Here is a 27,647-nt window from a genome sequence, read left to right as displayed (position 1 = left end):
CATTTTAGCAACGATATTCATTGTTTATGAAGCCTGTAACAATAATAATGCTACAACTCCCTTTTTTTTAAGTATATGAAGTTAGTTCATGTATCTTGTAATGATATTTGTGTAAGAAGCAATCTCAGAAAGTTTTTTATCATTTTTATAGAAAGAATATTCACAACTTCTAATATGAGACATTTTATATATGAATAATAACATTAAATGAGTTAATTTTTTGTTTTTGCAACTTCATCAGTAATTATATATATATATGTCAAAAGTCATAACACACACACACACGCAAACACACACACACTTCATCATAATAGTCTTAACTATATCAAATTTTAATCAATTGAGGAAAATTCTTACTTAAATTTTAATCTTTTTGTAATAGTTGTGATAGTTACTTTCATATTTCGCGATTGATCCCCAAGTAAGTAGCAGCAGAATTTTGTAATGTTACATAAGTACCTGTAAATTATGCACTGCTATAAAAAAAAAACATGAAGGTTCTCTAGCCTAGAAGAAATGTGGGATTAATTGTGTTGTGTGTGCTGTATAGTTTTTGTAAGCTTGAAATTAGTGTTGCTGAGAATAGGATAACAAATTACTAGTAAGTGGCATTCATTGTGAGGGTCAGCCTGAAGGAAAGAATTTTAAGCCTTAGCGGAAGGTAGCACAGTCTGAGTGAACTGACTTCTGTGAAGAATTGCAAGTTTCACGTTGGAGGCTGAAGGGAAAGGCCTGGTAGAATAGAAGCATTATATACAGAAAACAGTTTTTGCTGCAGAGAATTGGAATGAAGAGATATTTGTGTGGGAGTTTCCTGTTTTCTTCTGTTGTATAATTGTCACCTTAGTAGAGGTATAGGACGTAAAGCTTTTCCGGGTTTGGAAATTGTGGATGTTAAAGGACTACATGGTCTGTATAACATGGACACTTAATGGAGAAGATGTGCAAGTTTCAAATAATTCATAATGGAAGGGAATGCTAAACTTACACCAGTATAGATAGCTAATAAACATCAGATAATCTAACCTATATAAAAGCCAGTGAGTGTCACATCACGCTCGAAATAGGAGGAGTCGTAAAAGCCGAAACGCATTTGTTCAGATATAATAGTTCAATTACTGTTTGCCCATTATGATTTAAGTGACTGGGGCACAAGGGGGGGCCATGAGGAGGGTGTGTGTGTGTGTGATGTGACACCTCATAAGTGTAGTCAGCATTGGTATAATAAGGCTAAAATATAGAAGTAGTGTGAGATCGCCTACCCTACAGCCAATTGCATAAAATTTATCTTAAGTAAAAATATCGATTAAATTTTAAACTTTAAATTATTTCTGAATTAAGCTATTTTCTGTTATATCACCAACATTTTATTTAAAGAATAAAACTTTTTTAATCAATGGAGAATCTAAATCAAGAAATCTACAAATATTTTTCAAGTTATGTTGTCTATACATTTTATTTTATACTTTCATTACATAGACTAACAACAATATTAGGTTATACTTTGTTGCCAAGGAACATGACATAAAAGTGATCGTTGGAACAAGTGTTACTAAAATGCACTGGCTTTCCTGTATATTAGAAGTTGTTAATTTAACTGATTTTTACCAATATTTATTTTATGGATATGCTACAAATTCCTTTCATAAATGATCTTAATTTTGATTAGCCCACAAATGGATGTACTGATGGTAATACATGTGCTCCAGCCTCTGGGTAGTCCTATCTGCGGTTGACATTGCATTGGTTACTACAAGCCACTCCTGCTTCTCCACCTCCTTGGGGTTGGGTCCTAGTAGGTTGGTGCAGTGTGGGGTAGCTTGGCATGGGTTGTATGGGACGTCCCACTCAAGTTGCCTTCGGGGAGTGGCTGATCTCAACAATCTTGATATAGACCTGTAGTCTATAATGCACACTGTTGAGATGGGGTGTTTCACAAGATTGCTCGTAGGTTTCCTCGCTATATATTTGTTTCATAAGTATACCCATTCCAGTCCATAAAAACCCATGGACATTCATTGGTAAAGCAGAAGGGGATGCCTGCCCTTTCCTGCTGTCCCTTAGATTGAATAAATCAGAGGCAGTCTGCTTTTCAAAATGTGGGTTTTATGGTCACCCGTTGCACTATCACCAGTGTTGGTGTTTCTCCGGACTCACCACCGCATTCCCCCACTCATGTTCTTCCAGTGGAGTATGAGAGTTTTTGTCACATTCCAATTCCAAGCTGCTGAAGTGGTGAAACATGGAGGCATCCTCCTGAATGTGATCATTTCCATTCAGTAGAAATTGAGGCAGTGGTGTTCTGCTGGTGTAGATGGTATTGATCCTCCAATCATGTACTCAACCTCTATGTGGTGGGTCCCAGAGGTTGATGCTGCACCCAGGTTCTGTGCAGTTCTATCTCGAGTGTAAGGTTGCATAAATTTTTTTAGAATCAACCCACTTCAATGCGGTGGGACCAGAAGGTTGGCATTGCACTCCAGCTTCTGTGCAGTCCTATTTGGGGGATGATGATGTGCATATTTCACTAAAACACTCCACATCTGTGCAGTGAGTCCTGGAGGTTGATACTGCTCCCAGCTTCTGTGCGGTTCTTTCCAGAGGATGAGGTTGCGTATCTTTTACAGAGGTGATCCACTTCCGTGTGATGCAGCCTGAAGGTTGATGGTGCACTCCAGCTTTAGTGCAGTCCTAGCAAGAGGATGATGTTGCTTTAAAGTTGATCTGTCACATTGCTGTTCACCCCTCTGATTGAGATACCTCATCCTACCATCACCTGGATGTTTGTTCCCAGTGAGTGGTTTTAGACATTTTGGGTATAGAGGGCAGCACTGAACAAGAATAGCTTGTATGTGTGAGATGAGGTAAGTATCTATCAGAAATAAATTTACAGTTAAGGAAAATTATAACTTCCAATTCCAACTAGTGTGCATTGATTGTAATTTGCATTATCTTTGGCAGATATCTTTTGAAACATGGAGGGTGCCCGAGTTATCATGGGTAAATCATGGAAAGGGTTAACCAACCCAATTGGATACCTTTTAACTCTTCTTTCTTCAAAAGAAAAGAATTTCAAAGATCTTAAGCCATCCTAGTAGGACAACCATTTCATCACAGATATCATCGTAATAGCCCTCCTCTGAATCCTTTTCAACAATTCAGTGCAAAAGACTGAATGTAATATTCCATATGTGGCCTAACCCTAACCTGATATATATATATACAATGAAATTATAACCTCTTTAGACTTGTATTCAATATTTCTGGTTCACATACTGTTCAGGCTTGTTTCAGTTTGACAACTGTTCAGGATGAAAAATATTGCTTAAATTTTCATTAGTACAAATGAAGAAAAAAGTTCCATTACTTTGCATTTATTATAATTAGAACAGGATTTCCAATTCATGTCACCTGATCTCGGGACAACAAGATTTGAACCAGTGACAACAAGTTTTTGTTTCACTTTGTCTGTTGCACAAGTAGTTTTATTGTTTTATCTCTTTTTAATAAAGCTTTAATATTATGGTGTTTTCCTGCTATATAAAACTGCATTGCTGCACTGCAATGTATATTTCACAAACATTAATATATAAAGTACAAAATATACTATAACAACAGCAACTTGAGGGAAGCTCAAAGTTCACTATTGTTTACTGTTCCTATGTATTGTGTTTGCTGAGCATGTGTGTGTGTGTGTGTGTGATGAAAGGGTGGGGGGCATATGTTGCAGTGGATATGTCGGCCATGTTTCTGCATGTGTTTGGATGCAACAGGTTGCAGATGGTGTATTGTTGAAGTTAATAAAAAGAAGAATTAATTGGTAATTGTTCATCATTGTATTGAGGAGGGTTGGAATTACAATACCTTCTGTTTGATAAATTATGCTATAAAATAATGCAGTGTTCATATGAACCTTAAAAGATTTCGTTAGATCAGTTTATGAAGTAAATACTCTACCTAAGTAGTTTGACTGGTAAAAAAATATATATTACACCTACTGTTTATACAAGAATAAATAAATAAATTATTAATATTCCAGTACATCAAATTCCAAAAGTGGAATGAGAACAAGAACAGAAAAACAGTCTGAGGGAAGTCAAAGTGGAACATAGTATACAGTTCTGTGTTGAATTCACAATGACAAAAGTAACTAGTTTAACATGTAATTTAAATATAGCCATGGTAAAGAAACCAACTTGCAAGTAGACAGAAGAGTTAGATGAATTTCATTCAAGTTGCACTGCAGTGCAGACATTTAATTTTTTCTGTCATGTGACTGTTTTAAGCCAATGAGGACACACAAATTGCATACTATAAATGAAGCAAGGAAGTGTGGTATAGAAGTGGATCTTAAAACTTTATAACACAATCTTGATTGCGTTAAAAGGGTAAATCATGTTTCAGAGTCTTTTAAGTTTTGGTTTCAGCAAAAAAAGAAAGAAAAAAAGTGAAGAAAATGGAGTCAAAAAAGAAAGAGGTATGTCAACTAACTATTAGTGATAATTTTGCATCTGTCAGTAGCAGCAGTCAGCTCCTTTGCAACAGAAAATAAAAAATAAATTTAAAAGAAAAGAAAAAGTGTTTCCAGTCTCATGGCCATGGTTAGCTTTTAAGGAAAACCAGTCTACAAAATTTATTGTGAAGTTTACCAGAAATATCCTACAATACCAGTTAATCACCCTGGAATACTTTCTTGAATGGATGTAATGAATTCCAAATGGAGCCAATCAGAGCACATGTGCCAGCAAAATGTGTCATGGTACAATTAGGAGAATACAAAATTAGACAATACTGCTATGGAAACTGTGAGTTCTCCCAGTTCTACAACTTAACCTGGGAGAACTCCTTATTGTGCAGCCTTGCACAAATTAAAGGAGGTGGAAAAGAAGAGACTTAACAGTGTTGTTTAACAATTCTTGTTTAATTGCTAGACAAGACAAACCTCTTTTAATCATGGAATTCCTGTGCAGAGCAATGGAGAAGGCTTCTGTGGATGTAGGAAACAATCACTCCAAGAAAAGAAAAGCCTCTGATGAATTCATTAGGTGTGAGGCAGAAGTCCTTAGATGTAACATCAAGGATATCAATAGTGTATCCTGTGTATTGTAGCCGATTGGAGTACAGATCATACCATAATTGAATAGGAAATTGTGCTAGGTTGTCAATGGAGGAAAACCCTATACAGTATTAACAGATCTTGTTCTACTAGAACGTGCACATTCATTAGGTATCCTAGATGGTGTTGTTAATGGATTTAAGAAGCTGTCTTTAGATTTGACACATTTGAAATCTCCTCAAAAATCAGGTCTGGTATTAATATCTGTTAATTTTGATGGTGCAACTGTTATTACGCATTCTAAAGGTGGTGTTGCAGCATTACAAAAAAAAAAAAGATATTTTATTTCTACTCCCCTACTACTTTGTAGTTCACAACCTTCAGCTGATAGTTCTAGGTACAGTGGAATCCTTTTCTCATATTGCTCAGTTTGAAGAAAGTTTGAAATGGTTTTTTAAATTTTACTGGAATAGCTGAAAAAAAAGGAAAAGATGTGAAAAATAAATTGCAAGGGTTCTAGATGAAACTTTGCTCACTTCAGTGATATTAAACAGATGTGTGATGAGTCTCAAACAAAGTAAGTTTTCAATGCCATGCAACAAAACCTGCAGATTGTAATTTTGCATTTAGGTGAAGTTAGTAGTGGCAGTGATGAGTCAGCAGATAAGACAAGGAAGATCCTTGTTGAAGTCACTAGTATCAATTTCATCAAAACTGTATTATCTAAGAGATATCCTAGAACCAGTATCACATCTTTCATAAACCTTTTAGTGTAGTGACCTACTGTTGATACATGCCCAACCTGCAATGGAACGGTAAGTCTTAACATTAGTAGAACTGAAGAATGACTTGGGTGTACACATACAGCAGGTTTCTTAAGATGTATCACCATGTGACACCTGGGAGATGCAGTCTTCCATAGGTGTGCCCTTATGGATCACCTGCCATTGGATGTCACACTCTATGGGCTCTCCCTTTGAGCACTTTCTGAAGGGAACTCATCTAAATTTAATGTTTTACCAGTCATTTCGTAATTTCAGTGTGGGGTTCTAGCTATTTTGTATGAGGAGGTGAGGTATCGTCTTGGAAGTTCACATTTTTCTTATCCTCAAAGTGTGTTTCTGACATTTATCTCCACACACCTTTCCATGTGTCTTTTCTACTTCCTATGCACTTTCTTCTTGCCTTGTCTAATAATGTACATGTACTTAAGGGGAGTTACTGCGCAAGCAGGTTGTGTCACCCTTCTATTAGTGGTGGGCTTTCATCACATAATGATGTCATCATGCCCTAGCACAGTTTATGTTAAACATGATATTCAGGTGTGAGTTAGCTCAAGGCTAGTAGCATGCAAGTCTTGTAGACAGATGCACGATAGATCAAACTATTCTGTGTGTAGAAGTGAGTATCTATCAGAAGTGCATTTGCAGGTAAGGAAAATATTAATGTTAAACATAAGTTATATTTCATTTGTTTGTGTATTTTATGGGATAATCATGGGACAAGTAGAATTTTCAAGCATTTTGTTCCATGGAAAAGATATTTATGTTTTCAAAAATAAGCAACTCCTGTTAAAAGCCATTTTTTCACCCAGTTAAACAAATGACCTAAATCCTTCTGTGAAGCAGGAGCAACATCCTTACAGTCAGCAGTGTTGAATACATCAATATTAGCAAATTTCATTAATGTAAATTGAAAAGAGTAGAGGTCTTAAAACTGAATTCTGAGGTGTACTCCACTTGTGACATTAATTCAGATTGACTGAACTCCATTTATAACAACTCTCTAGTGACCTTTCTATCTAATGAGTCGACTTATCCCCCACACCTATAGAGATCCTTTTTTAACAAGCCTTTTATGTGGGGTACCTTGTCAAATACTTTCTGTTATTCCAGATATTCCAAATCCACAATCGTACCCTTATCTACGTAAGCAGTAACCTTTTCAAAGAATGTCAAAAGAATAGTAAGGCAAGATTTCCCTATAGTGAAACCATGTTGACTATCTAACAAAGTTTTAAACTTTGTTGGCAGGCAGATCTTTAATTTGTATTGAATTATGCTAGTGTATAGCATGTCTCAAAATCAAAATGGGCAAATTATACAGTTCTGAAAAATCCTTAATATTGGCTCTGTTTTCATTATACTTGTAAGGCCTAACAAGTCTCCTTTTTATACAGAATTTACTCATTTCACACCACTTCACTAAAATGTATTGGTCATGAGAACTAGGTTAGCAAAAGCATGAAAGTAAAAATCACTTAGTATTTTGGTGAATAGTAAATGTACATAGTTAACAATTATGTATTTTGTGGTTATTTGCTAATAGCTTTATTTTTTGTAATTTTCTTAAAATTTTAGACTTGCATTAGATGTTGTTTTTTGTCACATGTATGCCCATTTGAAGCTTGATCCCCTTTATACGTATCTTTATTATAGAATGTCCTTTCTGTCTTGTTTTCCCTACCTGATATTATATCCATCTGTATTATCAGATCCAGCAACAGGTTCAAAAGCTGGTGCATTTAAATAAGGACTTACGAAGGAAACAGAAACATCAACAGCATCAGATGAGAGCCATTGTTGAAGAAAAAGCAGAATTGCAAGTGTGCCTTGAAGATTGCCAGAGGGAGATTCAGCAGTTACATGATCAACTGGGGATAGCAATGAAAGAAAACCTCGAACTGGCACAAGCTGAAGTAGGTGGGAAGGAAAAAAAAAGTTAACTTATAGATCTTGTTAATTCAGTGTGGTCAGTTTTGACTTGTTTGTTCCTAATTGAAATAATTGTACCAAACACGTTACTATAATTTCATTATGTAGACATATTGCAAATTTTGTACTGAGACAATTTTGAAAGAATGTAAAACTCTACTACCTGAACTAACATGTCTATACCTCTTACTTAACTTTTAAATATATTGTTTTATGATATTGCATATTGTTCCACTGAGACAACTGTTAAATTAATGTAAGATTACACTATGTGAATTAACACATCCATACACTGCTAAATCTATACATTGTTTTATTGTAAATTGTTATATTTATACTCTTAGACTGCTATTTAGAATTAGTTACATTATCTACAATGTTATTATTCTCTTAGTTCTGATCTATTTATTTAGTTTGCTTAGATCAGAAGTTGTTCAAAGTTAAATTATGTTAAGTGAACTAACATATAAGATTTATATCATTCCCTAAGTAAATTATTGTAAATTTTTATTGTTCACAGGGTGAACTAGTGCCAGATTTGAGAGGAAAGATGGTGATAGACTTAGATGACCCTGCCAGACCACGGTTTACAATAGCCGACTTGAAAAAAGTCATTTTTGAGAAAAATGAGCTGAAAGCTAAGATCAGTGAGCTTGAGGATGAGTTGAAATTATACAAACCAAGTCTTCCATCAAGGTAAAACTGTTGTCTTTGTTTGTGTCGAAATATTGTAAGTAAAATGTGATTTTCATAATTCTTAAAAGTTAAAGGTAAAACTCAAATTTTCTGAGAATGTAAAGTTTGAATACCTGGCAACACACTTGATGATGGGAAAACCTGTACCTTTGTGTTGATCAAACAATATAGTTCTGATCTGAGACTACTAACAGGTGTTTCAAACAAATAATATTACGTAGAAAACATTATATATAAAGTGACAGCTAATAGAAGGGTAATAGACTTTTACATTATGTAATTGGTATAAAAAAAATTTGATTTAAAATTAAATTGTTTAATGATAAGTTGGCAAACAATGGTTTATAGGCATAATGAAGTGATTTATTTTTGGGAGAATATATTACATCTTTCAACAGACCAATGTTTTGTTGAAATATGTTGCATGTTCCCCCCCAAAATAAATTACTTCATTATGCTTATAAATTGTAATTTGCCAACTTATCATTATATTAGTGTAATATGCTTCCTTATTCAAGTAAAATTATATTCTTTAAATATAAATTTTATATCTGCATGATATTTAAGTAATTTTAGAAGAAAGTAAATCTAGAATGAAAAAGCGAATTTGATAGAAACCTGAAACTGTTATTATAATACATTTTTAGGTCAGACATTCAATCAGATATTGTACCTCCAATTGAGGATCTTCCAGTGCAAGGACCCATAAACAGAGAACCAGACGAAAAACTTTTCCGATCAACCAGAACTTCTGGCATTCATCGGTTGTAAGTACAAGTGGATTTTGTGGTTTTAAACTGTTATTATCAATTTTTTGATACTTCTAAAAAAATCCAAGGACTGTTGTCAGTCTGTAAGTACCATTGAAAACATTTGTTAAACTTTGACTACTATGATCATATTCTGTTAGTATAGGTTATTATAGGAGTTCTTGCACTTTTCCTCTTTTTGTGGCATAGACTTACATCCATCTTTTATAAGTTATTATATAAATATGTCATTATATTTTCATTCAAAGTTTAAGAAGCTTTTCTGAGCTTATTATTATCTTGAGAATCAATTATCCTATAATAACTAGTTTGAAATGTAAAATTTTAGGAATGACGTTGCTTTAAATACAATCTTTTAAGAAAGAAATATCAAGAAAACATTTTTCGAGTTTAAAATAGATTTTCTCAGAATTGGGTTAGTATTTAACACTGGTATTACCATAATATGAGGCCAGATCTGGAAAAAATTAACAATTTTTGAGAAATTGAAAATATACAAAAATATTGACTACATTGTTATAGCAGTTAGTTGTAATTAACATCACATCCAACTAACAATATATATATATTAAATTTTACAGGTGTACATATATTTGTAGAAATATACTAAATGTTAAGTCTGTCATGATTGAGAAATGTTTGTGTGAAAGAGTAAAAAGTGTTATTAACAATTTTTAGGTTTAAAATGAATAGTAGATAATAAACTTTGATCAGCATAGAAGTAATACTGCTAGTTCTAAATAAGAATTAAGGTGTAAGAAAATAAAAGGGTAGGTTTAATTCTGAGGGAAAAGAAAACTTAGACCAAAAAGTAATTGCAAAATATTAGTCTAATCATATAGGCCTAGCCTAAAAATGCATTTATGTAACAATGTATGTTTTTGTAGGCTAGTGTAGACAACAAAGCCTGTGATGAACAACAAAAGTGTAATTATAAACATTAGCTTTGGATTTTCTGTGTTAATGCATTGTTTCAAACCTGATGTTTATTGACTAGAATAGTTGCTTAGGATTTAATATGGAAAAATAAATATTGTAGAAATAATTTTTGTTTTATTTTCTTCCATGCTTGTGCCTAGTTTTCGCTTTATTTTACGGAGCTGATACCATCTCTACAGATCCTTGTTCAAGTTTTCCATTGTGAACTGGCCTAGTCTTATCTCATTTTGCAAGAGGTTTCTTGATGGTACCGTCTATGGGCAGAAAAGGACACAAAAATGATTAATTTCACTGGATAGGTAATACTATCCTTTCATGGCTAGCTCTGTTAGCTGTATGGATAACTAATTAGATCATTTAATGAAATTACAAGCTTTTTAAACTTGTAGCACTTTATATTTTTAACCAATTTGGAGATGATTCTAGTAAGTGTAGCAATATTTAATAAGAACGTTTCATAGTTTTGTTTATTCCAAGGTAAAAAATGTGTGAAACTTTGAATAATTTATGGTATTGGCTAGTTAAATATGATCTACTTATGCAAATTATAAAACATTTTACTGAACATGCTACTGGTTCTCTGAACCATTCATCTGTGCAAGGTTTTGGGGGAAGTTTTCTATGTACTAGATAATTAGGATATGGACCATCTGTATTATTTCTTGTCACATGGTTTAAATGTGGCATGTTTACTTTATGAATACAAAAAAAGGTGGATTGAATTACTGGGAAGCAGAATTCTTTAGAGAATCTACACTTTTGGATAAAAAAAATTCAATATATAATATTTTTTAGTTTAAAATTGCCAAGTTGTTTAGGTCTGAAAGTTGTTCTCAGGAAGAAAGTGGTTTTCAGAAAGTAAACCACCAAATTTGTGATACACTTGAAAATATAAACATTTGGATACTGTGACTGTGTGTGTGTGTGAAACAAAAATTATATCTTGTACATACATTTCAGGTGTAAATTTAAAAGTACAGAAAGGTGCTATGGTTTCTTACTGCTCTTAAAGAGTTAGAATAACTGTGTTATCTTATCAAGTTCTGGAAAGAAAACTCTTATTGCATACAAATCTTGGAACTGTTGAGTTTGTCACTAGTACATTAAACATTTAATAATAGTAGGCTTCATTATACAAGCTTCATAATGCAAATGTCAGTTAGTAAAATCTAAAGAATTAAATTATAAAGAAATTGTTTGGTGTATGGATAAGCTTTGCACCAAGCTTTTATAACTACTTCCATTAAGAAGCATAGTATAGATATCTCTCATGGAAAGAGAGATACCACATACCAGTTAATAAAGTTATATTTATTTATTTTTTTGATTCTTTCTACAATCTGATTATTTTCCCAACATTTATTGTAAAAAGTTATCCTGACTGATTGTTAGTTTTAAGATGTATTGCATACTGAGACATTAGTTGTAAGCATTTAGGAATGAGTAGAGAATTCTGGCCAGCTATAATACAGACTGATTAACATACAGAATGCATGATGTAATTCTTATCAGCAACCAGTGAATTTTATATGTCACTGTTTTGTTTTTTTAAAAATGCAAAATAACTAAAAAAAGTTGGAAACATTTTCACTGGTTAAGTGGATTTTAGGGTAGCTTGCAGTTAGTAGTTATAGTAACTCTAGGTTTTATTTAAATTTTATTAAAAAGGTTTGTCCTCAGTGAGCTTGTCTGGAGTTTAGTTTTATCAGATCTTGAAGACCTCTGGCTGAAAATGTGTTTTTCCAAATATACCAAGTTAGGTAAAACTCCCTGAATCTTCTAATATAATCATTGATACTTTTTTTCTCGTACTTTGCTGACAATTCTGTGACTGGTTGGGTTACATAGCTTGTCTGGAGTTTAGTTTTATCAGATCTTGAAGTTAGGTAAAACTCCCTGAATCTTCTAATATAATCATTGATACTTTTTTTCTCGTACTTTGCTGACAATTCTGTGACTGGTTGGGTTACATAACGAAATTCATAAGTAATTTATTTGGAAAGGTGTGCAATATTTTTAGTGGCATTTAAAATGCTGTAATAGTTTGGTAATGTAGTACTTTACTCAGAATAAAAATTGCCATGAATGTCGTTCATGTACTTATCCTTGTAAGGGTAGGAAAGCAGTTTGTCTGACTTTATTTTGATCTGGTTAACATAATGTGTGACAAGTATTAAAATTTGGATGAACATACTTTTTTCCTCCCATACAATTTAGTGTTAAAAACAACTTGTTCTTCTCACACTGACAGTGTATGATCTTGTTTTCTTTTTCAGCTGTTATTATGAACTATAATTTAAGGAAAAAGTTAACTGAAATACAAGAAAAGTGAAAGGCTATGTGTCTAATGTAGTTATTAATTTTGTTGAAACACGAAGAAAAAGTGACGGGAATTCAACTTCTACAGTAAAATATTGATGACTTTTGTTAATTTTATTTCTGTTTTGAAATTTATATGTAAGTTCGGTAATTTAAATGTATAAGAAAAGTGCCACACAAAAATCAGCTTGGTGGGCTAAACCTGCTTCTGGTCTGCAGTTTGAGGAATAGAATCTTGACAATTTTAAGTACCCAAATTGCTCTGTGATATTACATTATTGTGATTTTTGATTGCTTAAAAAGGTTAGTATATTGTCACACAAGTTTATGAATTATATGTATTAATATTTTTATAGCAGCTAGTAAGTTTTGGTAGTTTAATGACAATTTTGCTTTAACTAGTCCACGGCAGGTTGATATGATGGTGCTTGTATAAACTAACCTTGTTTAATGTTGAAACATTTTTTGGCAATAACCAGTGGTCAAATGTTCCAAGTTTCTACTGTATAACTTGCTTATGTTTTATTCAATTAAGAGACCTTGTATGTATTTCAAGAAACGTTTTTGACATTGAGTTTCTTTAAGTACTAAAGAACAAGAGTTGGATTATTTTGCATCTAAATTTTTTTTAGATATAAAACTTCGACCTTATTTTATTGTCTTACATAATTTTTTTTTCAATCTTGTCCATCACAGTGACTAATGGATAAGAATTAAATAAAAATACAATTTTACTCGGTGTTTGTGTTAATTTACTATTAAATGGAACCTTTTCTTGTTATTGAGCTAATTTAAACGTACAAGCACACAACACTGAATCACATGCAAACAGTTTTCTTTCTTGAAAGAAAAAGGGGGTTAAACTGATATTAACCTACAAATTGGTTTCCCTCTCAGGCTATTTTTTTTTATAGTAAAAATTCCAAAATTTCATTTTATAGCTTCATTATGACATTACTAAAAATGGTCTTCCATGATGGTATGGTAAATAACAATGTTTGGACTTGTGTCTGAGTATATACAGCTAAGACTAATTTGTAATGACTTTGTACAGTTTTTGCTACAACTAGAACTTGTATACTCTTTTGTTGCTTTTTCAATCTCTTTGATGCAATAGCTTTTTTTATTTTATGTTATTAGTGAAACAGTTCTATCCAGTGTTGATGTTGAGCTTTAGATTATATTGTTAGCTCAACCTGAGTGATTGTATAATTTTGAGGAAAATAATTAATGTTTCATATAATATATTTTTTTGATAAAAAAGTTAGCGCAAAGGATCACGTATAGACTGTAATAGACTTAAAATAAGACCCAAAACTCGAGGGCTTTCGATTAGTTGACTATTCGAAAGCACTCAAGTTTTGAGTCTTATTTTAAGTCATATAATATATGTTATGTACAGACATGCATTAATATTTAAGAGTATCTACAGTATTTTTTGCAGTATACTTGTACTAACCAAACCTTTATCTAACAAAAATGTGATGTAGAATCAGTTAATTCTTTAACTTCTTTAAATATATTTCATATTATCAGTTTATTACCTGCCATAAAATGTAACCATATATATTATAATTTTCAGTTACTTTCAAGGCTAACCAACTGTATACTTTGTAGTCTGTATATCAAATTACCTGTATCAAATAATAAATGTTACCTTGCTATAGTTGGGTACTTGTACAACTTCAGAAAAACTAGCGAGTTAATTACATTTAACAGAGAAGAACACATCAGACAAATATTAAAATTTAACCAATAACACAAGCTCTTATCCCAGGATGAAAAATACAACATTTAGCATCAGCTATGATATAATAGCACAAAGAAAAGAATTTCAAAACAATCAAGAGGTGTAAAAAATAATCTGTAAAAACCATTTTACGTGAATAACTATTAACCAAAAATTTGAGAAAAGAACCATACAAGAAATTTGTGTTCACAGTCTTTAATTTTGAAGATATTAAAGTTATTACTTCTTGATTATGTATTTTATATAAATGAAAATTTGGTTTCTACAGTATAACAAAATTGCTGTTTAGTTTAGTTAATTTTATACGTTTCAGGCAAAAATATTTCAAAATATGCATTTTTGATCGTAAAGATGTTTTTATTGTATTTCCTATATAGACAAGCATGCTAGTTAAAGGATGTCAAACTGAAATTATTACTTACCTGATGGCATTACTGGGCAAATAGAGAAACTGGTTGTTTCTCACAAAGTACAGATATACTTTGAGGACAAACCAAATGCTTGATGAAATATGACTATACTACAAAATATAAAGAATTTAAGCTGTTTAACTTTGTAATTAATATACACACATACAAAACCACAATGTAATATATAAATCAAACATTAATAAACATGTAATTGAAATATATAGAACTTAAGAAGTCACTTTAGTTTTTTCTTCTGTTGCAAGCCATTCTGCTTCCTGACAAACTTTCATCCCTCACCATGCTTGTTCTTGGACCTTACATGAGTCCATTTCAGAGTTAGATTGATACAAATGAGTCTAATGTCAAAAAGTCCATGCTATATAAAAAACATCGCATACACAGTTTCACTGTGGCCTCTGTAGGTTAAAGACGTCATGATCACTAATGGTCATGGTAGGCTTTGATGGCACCTTCTGGTAGATTAACAAGAGGGAGTAAGTAGGCTGCTGGAATGATAATACCTGTCAGTTGGAGAAAAGCTATCAAACATAAGAGTCACAAAGTAAAGAATGTATAGCTTGAAATCACCACCTAACAACTAATGAGTATATTGATATTCATCTAAAGAGTAATGAAATTGGAGCTATAGATATGGATCTGACAAGAAGTGAATCTATAGCTGTAGATATCCACTTAAAAAGTAATTAATGTATAGCTACAGATATCCACCTTACAATTAACTAGTGGTGTATAAATGCAGATATCCACGTAAGAAATAATGAATATATAACTTGATATCCAGGTAAGAAATAATAATTAAATAACTATTGATATCCACGTAAGAAATAATGAATATATAACTATTGATATCCAGGTAAGAAATAATAAATATATAACTATTGATATCCAGGTAAGAAATAATGAATATATAACTATTGATATTCAGGTAAGAAATAATGAATATATAACTATTGATATCCAGGTAAGAAATAATAAATATATAACTATTGATATCCAGGTAAGAAATAATGAATATATAACTATTGATATCCAGGTAAGAAATAATGAATATATAACTATTGATATTCAGGTAAGAAATAATGAATATATAACTATTGATATTCAGGCAAGAAATAATGAATATATAACTATTGATATCCAGGTAAGAAATAATGAATATATAACTATTGATATTCAGGTAAGAAATAATAAATATATAACTATTGATATCCAGGTAAGAAATAATGAATATATAACTATTGATATCCAGGTAAGAAATACAAAATATATAACTATTGATATCCACGTAAGAAATAATGAATATATAACTATTGATATTCAGGTAAGAAATAATGAATATATAATTATTGATATTCAGGTAAGAAATAATGAATATATAACTATTGATATTCAGGTAAGAAATAATGAATATATAACTATTGATATTCAGGTAAGAAATAATAATTAAATAACTATTGATATCCACGTAAGAAATAATAATTAAATAACTATTGATATCCAGGTAAGAAATAATAAATATATAACTATTGATATCCACGTAAGAAATAATGAATATATAACTATTGATATTCAGGTAAGAAATAATAATTATATAACTATTGATATCCACGTAAGAAATAATGAATATATAACTATTGATATTCAGGTAAGAAATAATGAATATATAACTATTGATATCCACTCAACAAGTAATGAGTGTATAGCTATAGATATCAACCTAAGAAATAATGAAAGCAGAGCCATATATATCCACCTCACAATTAGTCAATGTATATCATTAGATATCCAACTGACACCCAACTACAGTTTAGCTATAGATATCAACCTAAGAAATAATGATAGTAGAGCCATATATATCCACCTCACAAGTAGTCAATGTATAGCTGATGAGTAAAGAGCGTATAGCGGTAGATATCGAGCTAACAAGTAATAAATTATAGCTATAGTTATTCATATAAAAGTAATGAAATTACACCTCTAGATATCCACCAAAGAAATCATGAATGTATAGCTTTAGATATCTTACTAACAACTAATGAATGTATCCACCTAACAACTAACGAAAGTATGGCTATAGATATCCATCCAGAAAGAAATTAATGCATAGCTATAGATATCCACATAAGAACTAACGAATGTATAGCTAATGAGTAATGAACGTATAGCTATAGACATCCAACTAACAAGTAACGAGAGTATAGCTACAGATATTCACATAAGAGCTAATGAAATTATAGCCATAGCAACTAATGAAAGTGTAGCTGTAGATATCCACCTAACAAGTAATGAATGTATGGCTATATATATCTATCCTAACAACAAACGAATGTAGATATATATATATCAATTCCACAAGTAATTAATGTATACCTGTAGATGTCCAATTAACAAATAATGAATGTATTACTATAAATATCTACCCTAATTGGATATCTACAGGTATACATTAATTACTTGTGGAATTGATATCTATATCTATACATTCGTTTGTTATCAAATAATGAAATTACAGTTATAGATATATATCAACCAAACAAGTGAATGTATATCTATAGGTATTCATCTAAGAAGTAAAGAATGTATAGCTATATAAATTCACCTTACTAATGAGTGTATAGATAGATAGATATCCACCTAACAGTTAATTAATGTATAGCTAATAAGTAATGAAAGTATAGCTATAGAATCCACCTAATAAGAAAAGAATATATCTATAGAAATCCATTTAAGAAGTACTGAATGTATAGATATATATATCCATTTATCAAGTATTGAATGTATAGCTATAGATATCTACCTAACGAGTAATGAATGTATAGGTATGGATATCCACATAATAATGAATGTATAGCTAAAGATATACAACTAAGGAGTAGTTAGTGTGTAGAGATATATATACAAGTAACAGATAATGAGTGTATAGCTATAGATATCCAACTAACAACTAACTAATGTAACGCTATAGATATCTACTTAACTAGTAATGAGTGTATAGCTATAGATATCCACCTAACAAATAGTGATATTATAGCTATAGGTATCCATTTAACAAGGAACGAATGTATAACTATAAACAACTGCCTGTTGTAAAAACCCAAGTGTAGAGAATGACGTTTCGAAAGTCATCCGAAGACTTTCAAAACGTCATCTTCTACACTTGGGTTTTTACAACAGGCAGTTACCATACATTTCGGCTTTACTCATCAAAGACTATTGTATACTTCACAAATATTTCATTTATGCTACCATGGCCTTTCCCGTAAATGCACTATCAAATATGGGTTAAACCATGGGAGTAATAATTGAAATAATTGTTAAATCTACAGGTGTCTTTGTTTTCCTCAATTTTGTAATTATAGTGTTTAACCAAATATTAATTGTTTCAAATATTAATTACATAGACCAGTTTCATGAACAATGCGTGGATTTATTTTATATTTTAAAACTTGAAATTAGGGATGGCTGAACTAGCCTGAAGATGACAATGGAAGGGAATGTATGGTATGTAAAACATATTTTGTTTCCTATCTTTTTTATTTAAGTAAGGGAGCATTTTTCATTCAACTAGAATTTTTTTTAAATATTTTTTTTCACATACACGTTTATAGGTGTGTGTGTAGTTTTGATTGGCCATGAAATGTGATTAAGTTCCTTTTACTCAAGGCATCTGTTGTCCTGAATAATTTTCCTATGGTGTTATGTGAATTTTCTTACAGTGTAAAGGAGGACTGTGATATTTTACACTAGCAGGTTAAGTGATACCTTGAGGTTATATACACCCAGATTTTGCATTTGTAATGACCATCAGGGACATAAGTAGCACATATATGGTGAGATGGATGGCATTATAGAACCGCATTTATATAATGCTATGCTCTCCTTGTCTAGAACAGTCTTCAATTCCAAAAGAGATTTCAACTCTCAACAGACTGATTTACGTCCAGTAAAAAGAATTGCATTTCGCCCAGTTCATTCGACAATTTGATTGTTTTCAATAAGTAAATATTACATTTTTTTACATTGTGTTTCGTCTCTTTCACCAAACTTAGTCAAAGTGAGAACTTAGATTTACTCATTAATAACCTTCCTGAACAAACCTCCGGTTATCCGCAGAAACTGGGTGAAAAGTGTATTTTAAGAATACCACTCTTGTAATAAAGCCCCATAAGTATTTGCCAATGTTCTTACACCATGAACGTCACAGGAAGTTGTATAGTCTCACAATTACTATATATTAGTTACAGAAACCTTGAATTATGATGAGCTTGCTTTTTATTTATAGCTTGCTTTGGTGGGTAAATGGATTTTTACGCAAGACATGTTTTTTTAATTTACAAAAGGCTTATATTTCTGTTATTGACTAGTCATACTTTTTCAGAATGAAGAAATTATCCAATTGTTGTAAGTATTCATTTTATTGCTTTACTGTTACACAGACAACAAATATAATAATGCTCTGGTATACACCCTGTTGACGATCTGAGGTACTAGAATAAAGACAACAACACTAGACTGTTTGAACTTCACAATTTAAATGTTTTCACAACATACTCTGGGTACTTTGAGAGAAAAGCAAAGTGTTAAGGTAAAAGAAAGGAAGTCAAATTCTCACTTTAAGATTTCGTAATAAGTAATTCATGTGCATTAAAATAATATATTATGTTTTTAAGTTATGTATTTCATACTTTACTCATTGTGATTTGGAATAATTTTCCAAAATCCATTTATAGTTTAATGTTAAAAACGTAAATATAATAAGTAGTCTGACCAATTCCAAATTGTTTCAATTATTTTTCTTCGTGCATACATTTAAAAATATACCTGAAGGTTTTACTGACAAATTTCTAATTGCATTATAGAATATTTAGTTGGTTTTCTATCCCCCACCCAAAGTTCTTTTCAGCAAAAATGTATTATTTATAAGTTTTGAACTCCTCCTTTGATACTTGCAAATAATACTCTTTTTAATAATACGTAATACAAAATTCAGTAACAAATGTGTGAAGTGATTCTTCTAGGAGAATGTGGGAAAAAGTTTGAATAACAAATAATACATACCAATAGGAAATAAAAATATGTATGCTTTGTTTCTATCATGACTTTTTCATGCAGGTAGATCAAATTAAAATATTAACATTAAATTTTATAACCGAAAAAATCTTCCTTCGTACAAACATATCTTGTTAGAAAATTATCGTCTGTCTCTTAAAACTTTACAGTTTGTCGCATGTAAGGTCATCGACCAGTAGTAATATTGAAAGCCTAAAATGTTTGAAATTACTAATATATGTATAGATAATTTCTAATTATTAATATATTCATGAATCACGTGTGCTGAAAACACAACTGCCCTGTGAATGTGATGCATTTTTAGGCTCTTAACGTATGAGCCGAATTTCTATAAAATATACATACGTTCGTCGTCAGGACCAGAATGGCCTAAAGAAAACTTGTATAAATTATTCAATTTATATTTAGAATCGAAAAAACAAATGAAACAATGTCTAAACAAGATATGAAAATCCTCGTAAAAATGCCGTTACAGAAACGGTCGAAAATAATATTTATCCACAAACCATTATTAAAATAATCCAAGCCCTTGGGTCCCTCAGAACTACGTCTGCGCGCCATCCCACTCCGAGAGTGAGGCAAGCTGTTGTATATTTACTTTTGTGTGTTTCTTTTTTTTTTTTGTAATGCTTCTTCTGTAATAATTTTCATTATTTTAATAATACAATCATTTGAGTGGCAGTGGCCACTTTTAATAATAATCGTTAACACTTGTGTTCATTCTTTAGTGGCCCCTTTTTACTAATCACTTAGGGGTCACTTCTTAAATTACCGTAAATATTCTATATAAATATAGTGTAAAATCCTAACACATATACATATTACATTTTTAGTTTCGGCCTTAAGCCTAAAGTGGGAGACATTTATTACTATGATACTAAATATATGCCTAAGGCCGAAACTAACGTAATATATATATTAAAACACAAAAGGAAGTTTTCTATATACTCATCGTGTTAGGGTAGTAGAGTTAATTTTATAATTTTAAACGAAATGTATGTTAGTAACCACAGAGAAACATGAACAACATTACCACCATAACACTGTATATGATCAACAGCAAAGCAAAATAGAAATGTAAAGAGAAGTTTATATTATTGTCATCAAGAAAATACAATAGTTAACAATATCCTCTTTGTTACAGTTTTTTTAAACACACAACAATATTGAATAGATATAATGATAGCCATGCTGTCTTCTAAACAGTACAGAATATTTTCAAATGTTTAGGTTTAACTTTGTTTCTTCCTTTGTCACCCAGAAAATACTATAAAATTTGGATCCAGCTCAAAATACACACTTCACTCGATAGTTTGTAAAAATATTGTGCAAAACTGAATACGCTGTAAAAGCCACAAATCAAGGACAAGATCAAATATAAGCGATAATTCAACACGTATATTTAAATATATACTAGTATAATGTTAATACACTAAGCCTTATCCACTATGGCATAGAAACTATTAAAATTGCCATATTTTCATTGAGAACAATCATTAATTTATGTTTTTAAGAAAACTTTCGTACAAGTACTTCAGTTTGACTCAATAATTCTTAAACCAGTTTAAATATCTTACACTAAATTAGAAAGTAAATGTTTTCAGGAATTAAATGATATATGAAAAAGAAAATCACTTCTACGTGTGCTATTTTTGTAAAACTTCTGAGTTTGAGATTTCACATTAGGTCTTGCATTCAAGAACCAACATGAAACTATTTGTGATCGACTAACGCATTTGTTACATCTAAACTTTTGAAATACCCTGTACATATAAGATTTTCTGGTACACTAGTATTTTTTTATTATATACTTAACTTTAACACATGTAAATATAATTCTGATATAGCTGAACATCCAGGCACGAAGAATAATAATTTTAGTTAATACAATGAAAAACTTAGTTTTATCGGACATGATTATTTGACTCCATTGTAACCTCAATAATTTTAATTATCACAATTTTCATAAACATAACAATAATTTTTCTGAAATAATATTTGGCTAAAAATTAATCTACACGTATATTTTATTTGATACCTCAGATAGTAAATATATATATATCCTTGAAATTTATATTAGCAATAACATTGATGATCACAACACGTTACACTTATGTATTCATACCTCATCATAATCATATTAACGATTTCGTACTTCCTCCTTGTAGCCGTAGAAAAAATACCCATCGTACCGACATTCATGTGCCGAGCTACCCTCGCCAATAATCTCAACGTTCGCAAATCGTGATATTTAGTAAGTTGATAATATATTAGCTCAATAAAAAAAATAAAAACAATGTCTAACTTGATTTATTGTCGTTCGTACACGTTACAAGGAATATAAAACAACTGATAATCCAAGGGATTTTGATAATTATTAATATTTTAGTCTTATCATTAAAATTTGGATGCCGCATAACGGAAATGTTTGATTTTGTTGAACTACTAATTATTTTCAGTTTTACTTTTACTAAGAAAATTGGCCAGTATTAACTACGTATTTTTCAGTAATCAAAAATGGCCATGCAGATTTACAATTCTGTCAACCCCCAAGTAACACATCAGAAATAAATTCAGATTATAATTATGATTGTAATAAAGCGCTATCTTTTGGTTAGATCCATTCATATGTTTTAGTCACAAACAGATCTTTAAAACACAAGGAAGGTTAATAATTAGATAGGGTAATTAACATTCATTAGAAAGTGTTACAATATTATTTCTTGCTTAAGTAATAAATACTTCCGGTAGCAAACAAACTACTTTCAATGAAGGTCTGTTTTCAAACTAATTAATGTAAGTGAATGATTAGGCGTCAAAACAAAAAATAAATGGCCTTAATTTGTTTAAAAACCAAAAAAGAGACAAAAATTGTCAATAATAACGAATAAATAAATAAATATATATATCTATACACACACACATATATATATGATCTGTTTTCAACATATTTATGTAATGAATAAATAGATGAAGACACGACTTGTTTTTAAGGTAATAATTTATCAGAAAACTAAACAAACATATTTTTGTTTCTGAAAATATTAGGTACTAGAGTGAGAAATTATGAGGTATGATGTTAAATATAAACTTGTATTATTATTATTTAATATGCTGTGCTATTTTGAGTATATGACACTTATGATCTATGTAAACACAACCTCTAACTCCAGTTTATTTTTATTTTTGTTAACGATTCGACGTTACAGCTATAAACCTATTTCAGAAAAACCATAACGCAGTTAAACTGACTGATGTCTACTGTTAAAAAAAACCATAACGCAGTTAAACTGACCGACGTTTACTGATTAAAAAAAAACAATGCAGTAAACTGACTGATGTCTACTGATAAGAACAACCATAACACAGTTAAACTCACTGATGTCTACTAATCAGAAAAACCATAACACAGTTAAACTCACTGATGTCTACTAATCAGAAAAACCATAACGCAGTTAAACTGATTAATTTCTACTGGTCAGAAAAACAACAATGCAGTTAAACTGACCGATATTTACTGATCAGAAAAGCCGGAACGCAGTAAACTAACTGATCAGAAAAAATCATAATGTAGTAAACTGGCTGATGACTACTGATCAGGAAAACAATAATACAGTGAACTAACTGATGTCATGACTACTGATCAGGAAAACAATAATACAGTGAACTAACTGATGTCTATTGATCAGGAACAATAATACAGTAAACTGAGTGATATCTACTGACCAGGCGAGTAATAACGCAGTGAACTGACTATTATCTACTGATCACAATAATAACAGTGAACTGACTGACATATACTGATCAATAATACAATGACCTGACTGATGTATACTACTGATAAAAACAGTAATGCAGTAACTTAATTACGACAATAATAATAAGACAGTAACGCAGTAAACTGATTGTTTTCAAGAGGTGAAGTAAACAGTTTAGCAATGCTGTGACTGTTTCACTTGTTACAAATTGAGAATTTGAACAATAGTGTCGAATAATCATGTCATTGGTTCACCAATTAGTGAAAGATACGATACAAAATGTTACACGTCATGGTTTATCGACAGGATGAAAATTCTTAACCCTAAAGACGACGAATTAACACTAACATAAAAACAAGTAATGCATATATTAGTTTCGTTGTATTAACCATCCTATCAAAATACCTAAGGGTTACTTTTTAGGAACCCACTAGGTCTGATATGACTCGTGTCATACGTATACCATATGTCTTTTCTTCCACTTTTAAAGCGACATTTAACAGAGTTGACTAAAATTAAGAAAACAAAACTAACCTTTGATATTTGTTTTGCCTCTTTTCAGACGATATGTATTATCCTCCATACTTGAAAGTTTGCACCCGATTACTAAAATAACCGAAAATTGCCCTTTTACAAAGGCATGTAAATTTTGTTTTTGTGTTTGTGAATAAACTGGAATAAGCACTCTTTTATCCTATATACTACACTGACCTGGTCATCATTCAATCAATTGTCACGTTATGAATGAATGAAAAGGTTTATTTTAAAGAGCATCCACAATATATATATATATAGTTAATTAAGACATTGCAAATATATATGACGTTTAGCTTCAAACACATTTAAGTAATTTTCTTCGAAAAATCTGTTAACAATATTTTCGTAACATAAGTGATATTTCTGATTTGTTTTTGTTGTGGTTATAGTATAACAGTGTTTTCTGCTATACACAGCATATACTGTAACCATTTTAACAACAGTAGCAAACCACATCGAAAAGGTTAGAAGAGCTCAAAAATTACATAACACACAACCGTTAAGAGTTAAAACTTGAAATTACGGATTAATCTCCATTTTGTAAAACAGATATCCGTTTAAATGGAAAGGCAAGACGAAGTGTGAACCAAGACAATAATATAACACATAATATGAATCAAAACCAGCCACTGGCGTGCAGAATTGACCTTCCAAATGTTTCCATGGGTAAAAGACATAAAGATAACTTAGGTATATGGTTTATTTTCTTGTGAAGAAGAACTTGGCGGCAAAATGTGGACCTGGTACATTAACTTCTTACTTCGGCACCAGCTGAAACTGTTATCGAACGTCAAGATATCTGAAAAAATAAAGGGTAAGAGAGACAAATGTTAACACAAAGCTACAGTAACAATGGCCAAGATTATATACGTGTATAACAGTTTAGCATTCCACCAGATGGATGAATGACAATGAATCAGGCTTAGGACCTCAGTGGTTATTTGCTTATTTGAAAAGTGAAAGAAGATAGCGTCATTGCAAGGCAAGCATCCCAAACCAAAGGAACAAAAGAAAACGTTTATTATGAATAACGGGTATCGAATTTACAACTAGGTAATGATGGAACGGAGACACCACCAGATATCTTAATAAATATAAGTAGTTTGTTTTATGGCAAAGCTTCCAAGGCTATCTGCCATCATTCCTAATTTTGAACTGCCGATCATAAAGAAGGGAAAGTGCCGCAGCACCCACCGCCAACTCTTGAGCTAATCTTTACTAACGAATAATGGGATTGATCGTCACTATATAACGCCTCATATCTGAAAAGGCGAGGATGTTGACGCCGGGTTTCGATCTTGCAACCTTCAGGTTGTAAGTTGAGCGCCATAACCACCAGGTCACATAAGTAGTAAACGAAAATTTACGTTTTTACAAAAAAAATATAATAATGCAGTGAAATCTTGGAGACAGAAATAGTTTGTCATGATTATACATACACACACACACACACGTATGTTACAGATTTCTTTTCTATGACGTAGAGGCTTAATACATTCCTTGATTGGCCGTACCTTCTGGTATGAACTGCAGTTTCTCCTGTTCAAGGTTCATCAGCACAGCTTGGGTCAGCAAACCAAAGAAACACAGTTAGGCCTCTTAGCAGAAGGTATGGCCAATCAAGGAATGCATTAGGCCTCTACATCACAAATTCTTTTTTCAATTATACCACTGGCGAAAAAGAAATCTGCAACATATATATATATATATATATAACCACTTGGTCCGCTGTATAATATCGAATAATGACTTATGTGCAATGTCAAATGTCATAACATCATCCACACAGCTAAATTAATTCAGATTGCTGTATGAAAGGACTCAAAAACCCCATAATATTATATATATAAGTCACCACTATAAGAGGCCTAACTGAATTTCTCTCGTTTGCTGACCCAAGCTGTGCTGATGAGCCTTGAATAGATGAAACTGCAGTCCACAGCAGAGAATACGGCCAATTAAGGAATGCATTAGGTCTCTACATCCCTGATTTTCTATTCTATTTTACCTTGGGTGAAAACAAAAAGAAATCTGTAACACAAACACACATATATATATATATATATGTAAAATCATTAAACAGTTGGTCCTCTGTATAATATCAAATAATGAATTAGGCGCAATATTATAACGTTATTCGCATGCCTAAATTAATTTAGGTTACTATATGGTGACAATTAAAAACCTCATAAATATTGTTATGCCTCCGTTCGTTAGTTAATTTTCCGTAGAAATTCTTTCCGAAGAAACTATACCGATACAAGTCCTTTCTTAAATAAAACTGATTTATTCTTTCTGAATACAACTTTGCAATACACTTAACTTCCACAGTCGCGCTATAACAAATATTATAATTCACAATGAACGTCTCACGTGCTCGACTCAACAATACTCTCTCTCTGTCAGCAGTTCAATTACACATTACATTGTTGCCATCGCTTCTTGGCCGGTCTTATATATACAAGACTACCGCATATCTAGTAAACGCTCGATCATTCAGGATCCTTCTAGAAGTTCATGACGTGTTACTAGGGTCACGTGACTTCCGCTGTCGTAACAATATCATTATTTGTCGATATACTGGTACAATACAAATATGAGTTTGGGAAACAGAGACAGTCTGTCCTTATACTGCTACAATACCAATTTAAGTTTCAAAGACAAATAATTTGTCATTATGCTGTTATAATACTAATTCCAACTTGGGAGACAGTTTGTTATTATAAAACAGCAACATTAATTAAGATTTGGGTGACAATTTGTTAACATAATACTATAATAATCAAATTTTCAGAGGCAGTTTTACAATAAAACAACACATTTGAAATATAGTTTTTCACTACGCTGCTGTAATATTAATCGAAGTTTGGTAGAAAATTTATTAATATGATGCTAGAATATAACTGAGATTTCAAGAGACAGTTTTTACTGTAAAATGACAATACTAATTGAAGCTTGATATAGTTCGTTACCATGCTGTAATAATATTAATTGAAATTTGGGATGCAGTTTGTTACTAAAAAATAACACCACTAATTGAAGTTTGAGATACAGTTTGTTGCTATACTGCTACAATACTGTTTGAAGTTGGAGAGATAGGTTGTGTAACGAATTTATTGTTATGTATTTATTTTATTAAGTTTATATTTAAAAACATGCATGGCTTGTAGTGTTAGATATGTATTGCGAAACTCTCGCCCTTTCTCCAAAGTTGTAGAAGATTCTCGAGAGTAGGAATCAACAATATATGTATATACGGCCCCCCAGTGGCACAGCGGTATGTCTGCGGATTTACAACGCTAGAAACCGGGTTTCGATACCCGTGGTGGGCAGAGCACAGATAGCCCTTGTGTAGCTTTGTGCATAATTAAAAAACAAACAAACAATGTATATACGTAAACATTTAAATGTAGCTCAGTATTGTTATGTAAACTGAATTGTTTAGAAAACCTTCCCACGCTTATAAATACAACCAACGCGACACGCCAAAAGAAGAGTGTCTATTAGTAGTTCGCTATAATCAGTGTGTTCGAAAGGTATAACTGTGATTTTATAACGCTTATGAATCGGAAACTTCAGATTTTGACCAGGAACATTTACTAAAGTT

The 27,647-nt window shown here is 31.5% G+C and overlaps 2 protein-coding genes across 7 annotated transcripts in view; one reads left to right on the top strand and one right to left on the bottom strand.

Annotated features, from left to right (window-relative positions):
- LOC106459366 (RILP-like protein homolog) overlaps positions 1-27,647 on the top strand; it is a 44,848-nt gene that overhangs the window by 16,215 nt on the left and 986 nt on the right. For 2 of the 6 annotated variants that reach the window (XM_013918986.2, XM_022385836.1), the window contains exons 4-7: positions 7,551-7,754; positions 8,291-8,466; positions 9,114-9,233; positions 10,316-14,158. In XM_013918986.2, the coding sequence (XP_013774440.2) occupies positions 7,551-7,754; positions 8,291-8,466; positions 9,114-9,233; positions 10,316-10,340 (525 nt within the window). In that variant the 3' untranslated portion in view covers positions 10,341-14,158. Of the gene's footprint in view, positions 1-7,550; positions 7,755-8,290; positions 8,467-9,113; positions 9,234-10,315; positions 14,159-18,131; positions 18,177-19,053; positions 19,320-27,647 lie in introns of those variants that run through there. The other 4 variants (XR_002610563.1, XR_002610562.1, XR_002610561.1 and 1 more) reach the window with 4 other exon arrangements.
- LOC106459365 (SEC14-like protein 3) overlaps positions 23,295-27,647 on the bottom strand; it is a 63,385-nt gene continuing 59,032 nt past the window's right edge. Inside the window, exon 13 of the mRNA XM_022385839.1 lies at positions 23,295-24,839. Coding sequence (XP_022241547.1) covers positions 24,727-24,839 — 113 coding nt within the window. The 3' untranslated portion in view covers positions 23,295-24,726. The remainder of the gene's footprint in view (positions 24,840-27,647) is intronic.

This window comes from Limulus polyphemus, unplaced genomic scaffold (genome assembly GCF_000517525.1).
Source record: "Limulus polyphemus unplaced genomic scaffold, Limulus_polyphemus-2.1.2 Scaffold598, whole genome shotgun sequence".
In the NCBI taxonomy this organism is placed as follows: domain Eukaryota; kingdom Metazoa; phylum Arthropoda; class Merostomata; order Xiphosura; family Limulidae; genus Limulus; species Limulus polyphemus.
Note: the sequence above shows the minus strand (reverse complement) of the source record. Positions and strands in the feature narration are given on the sequence as shown.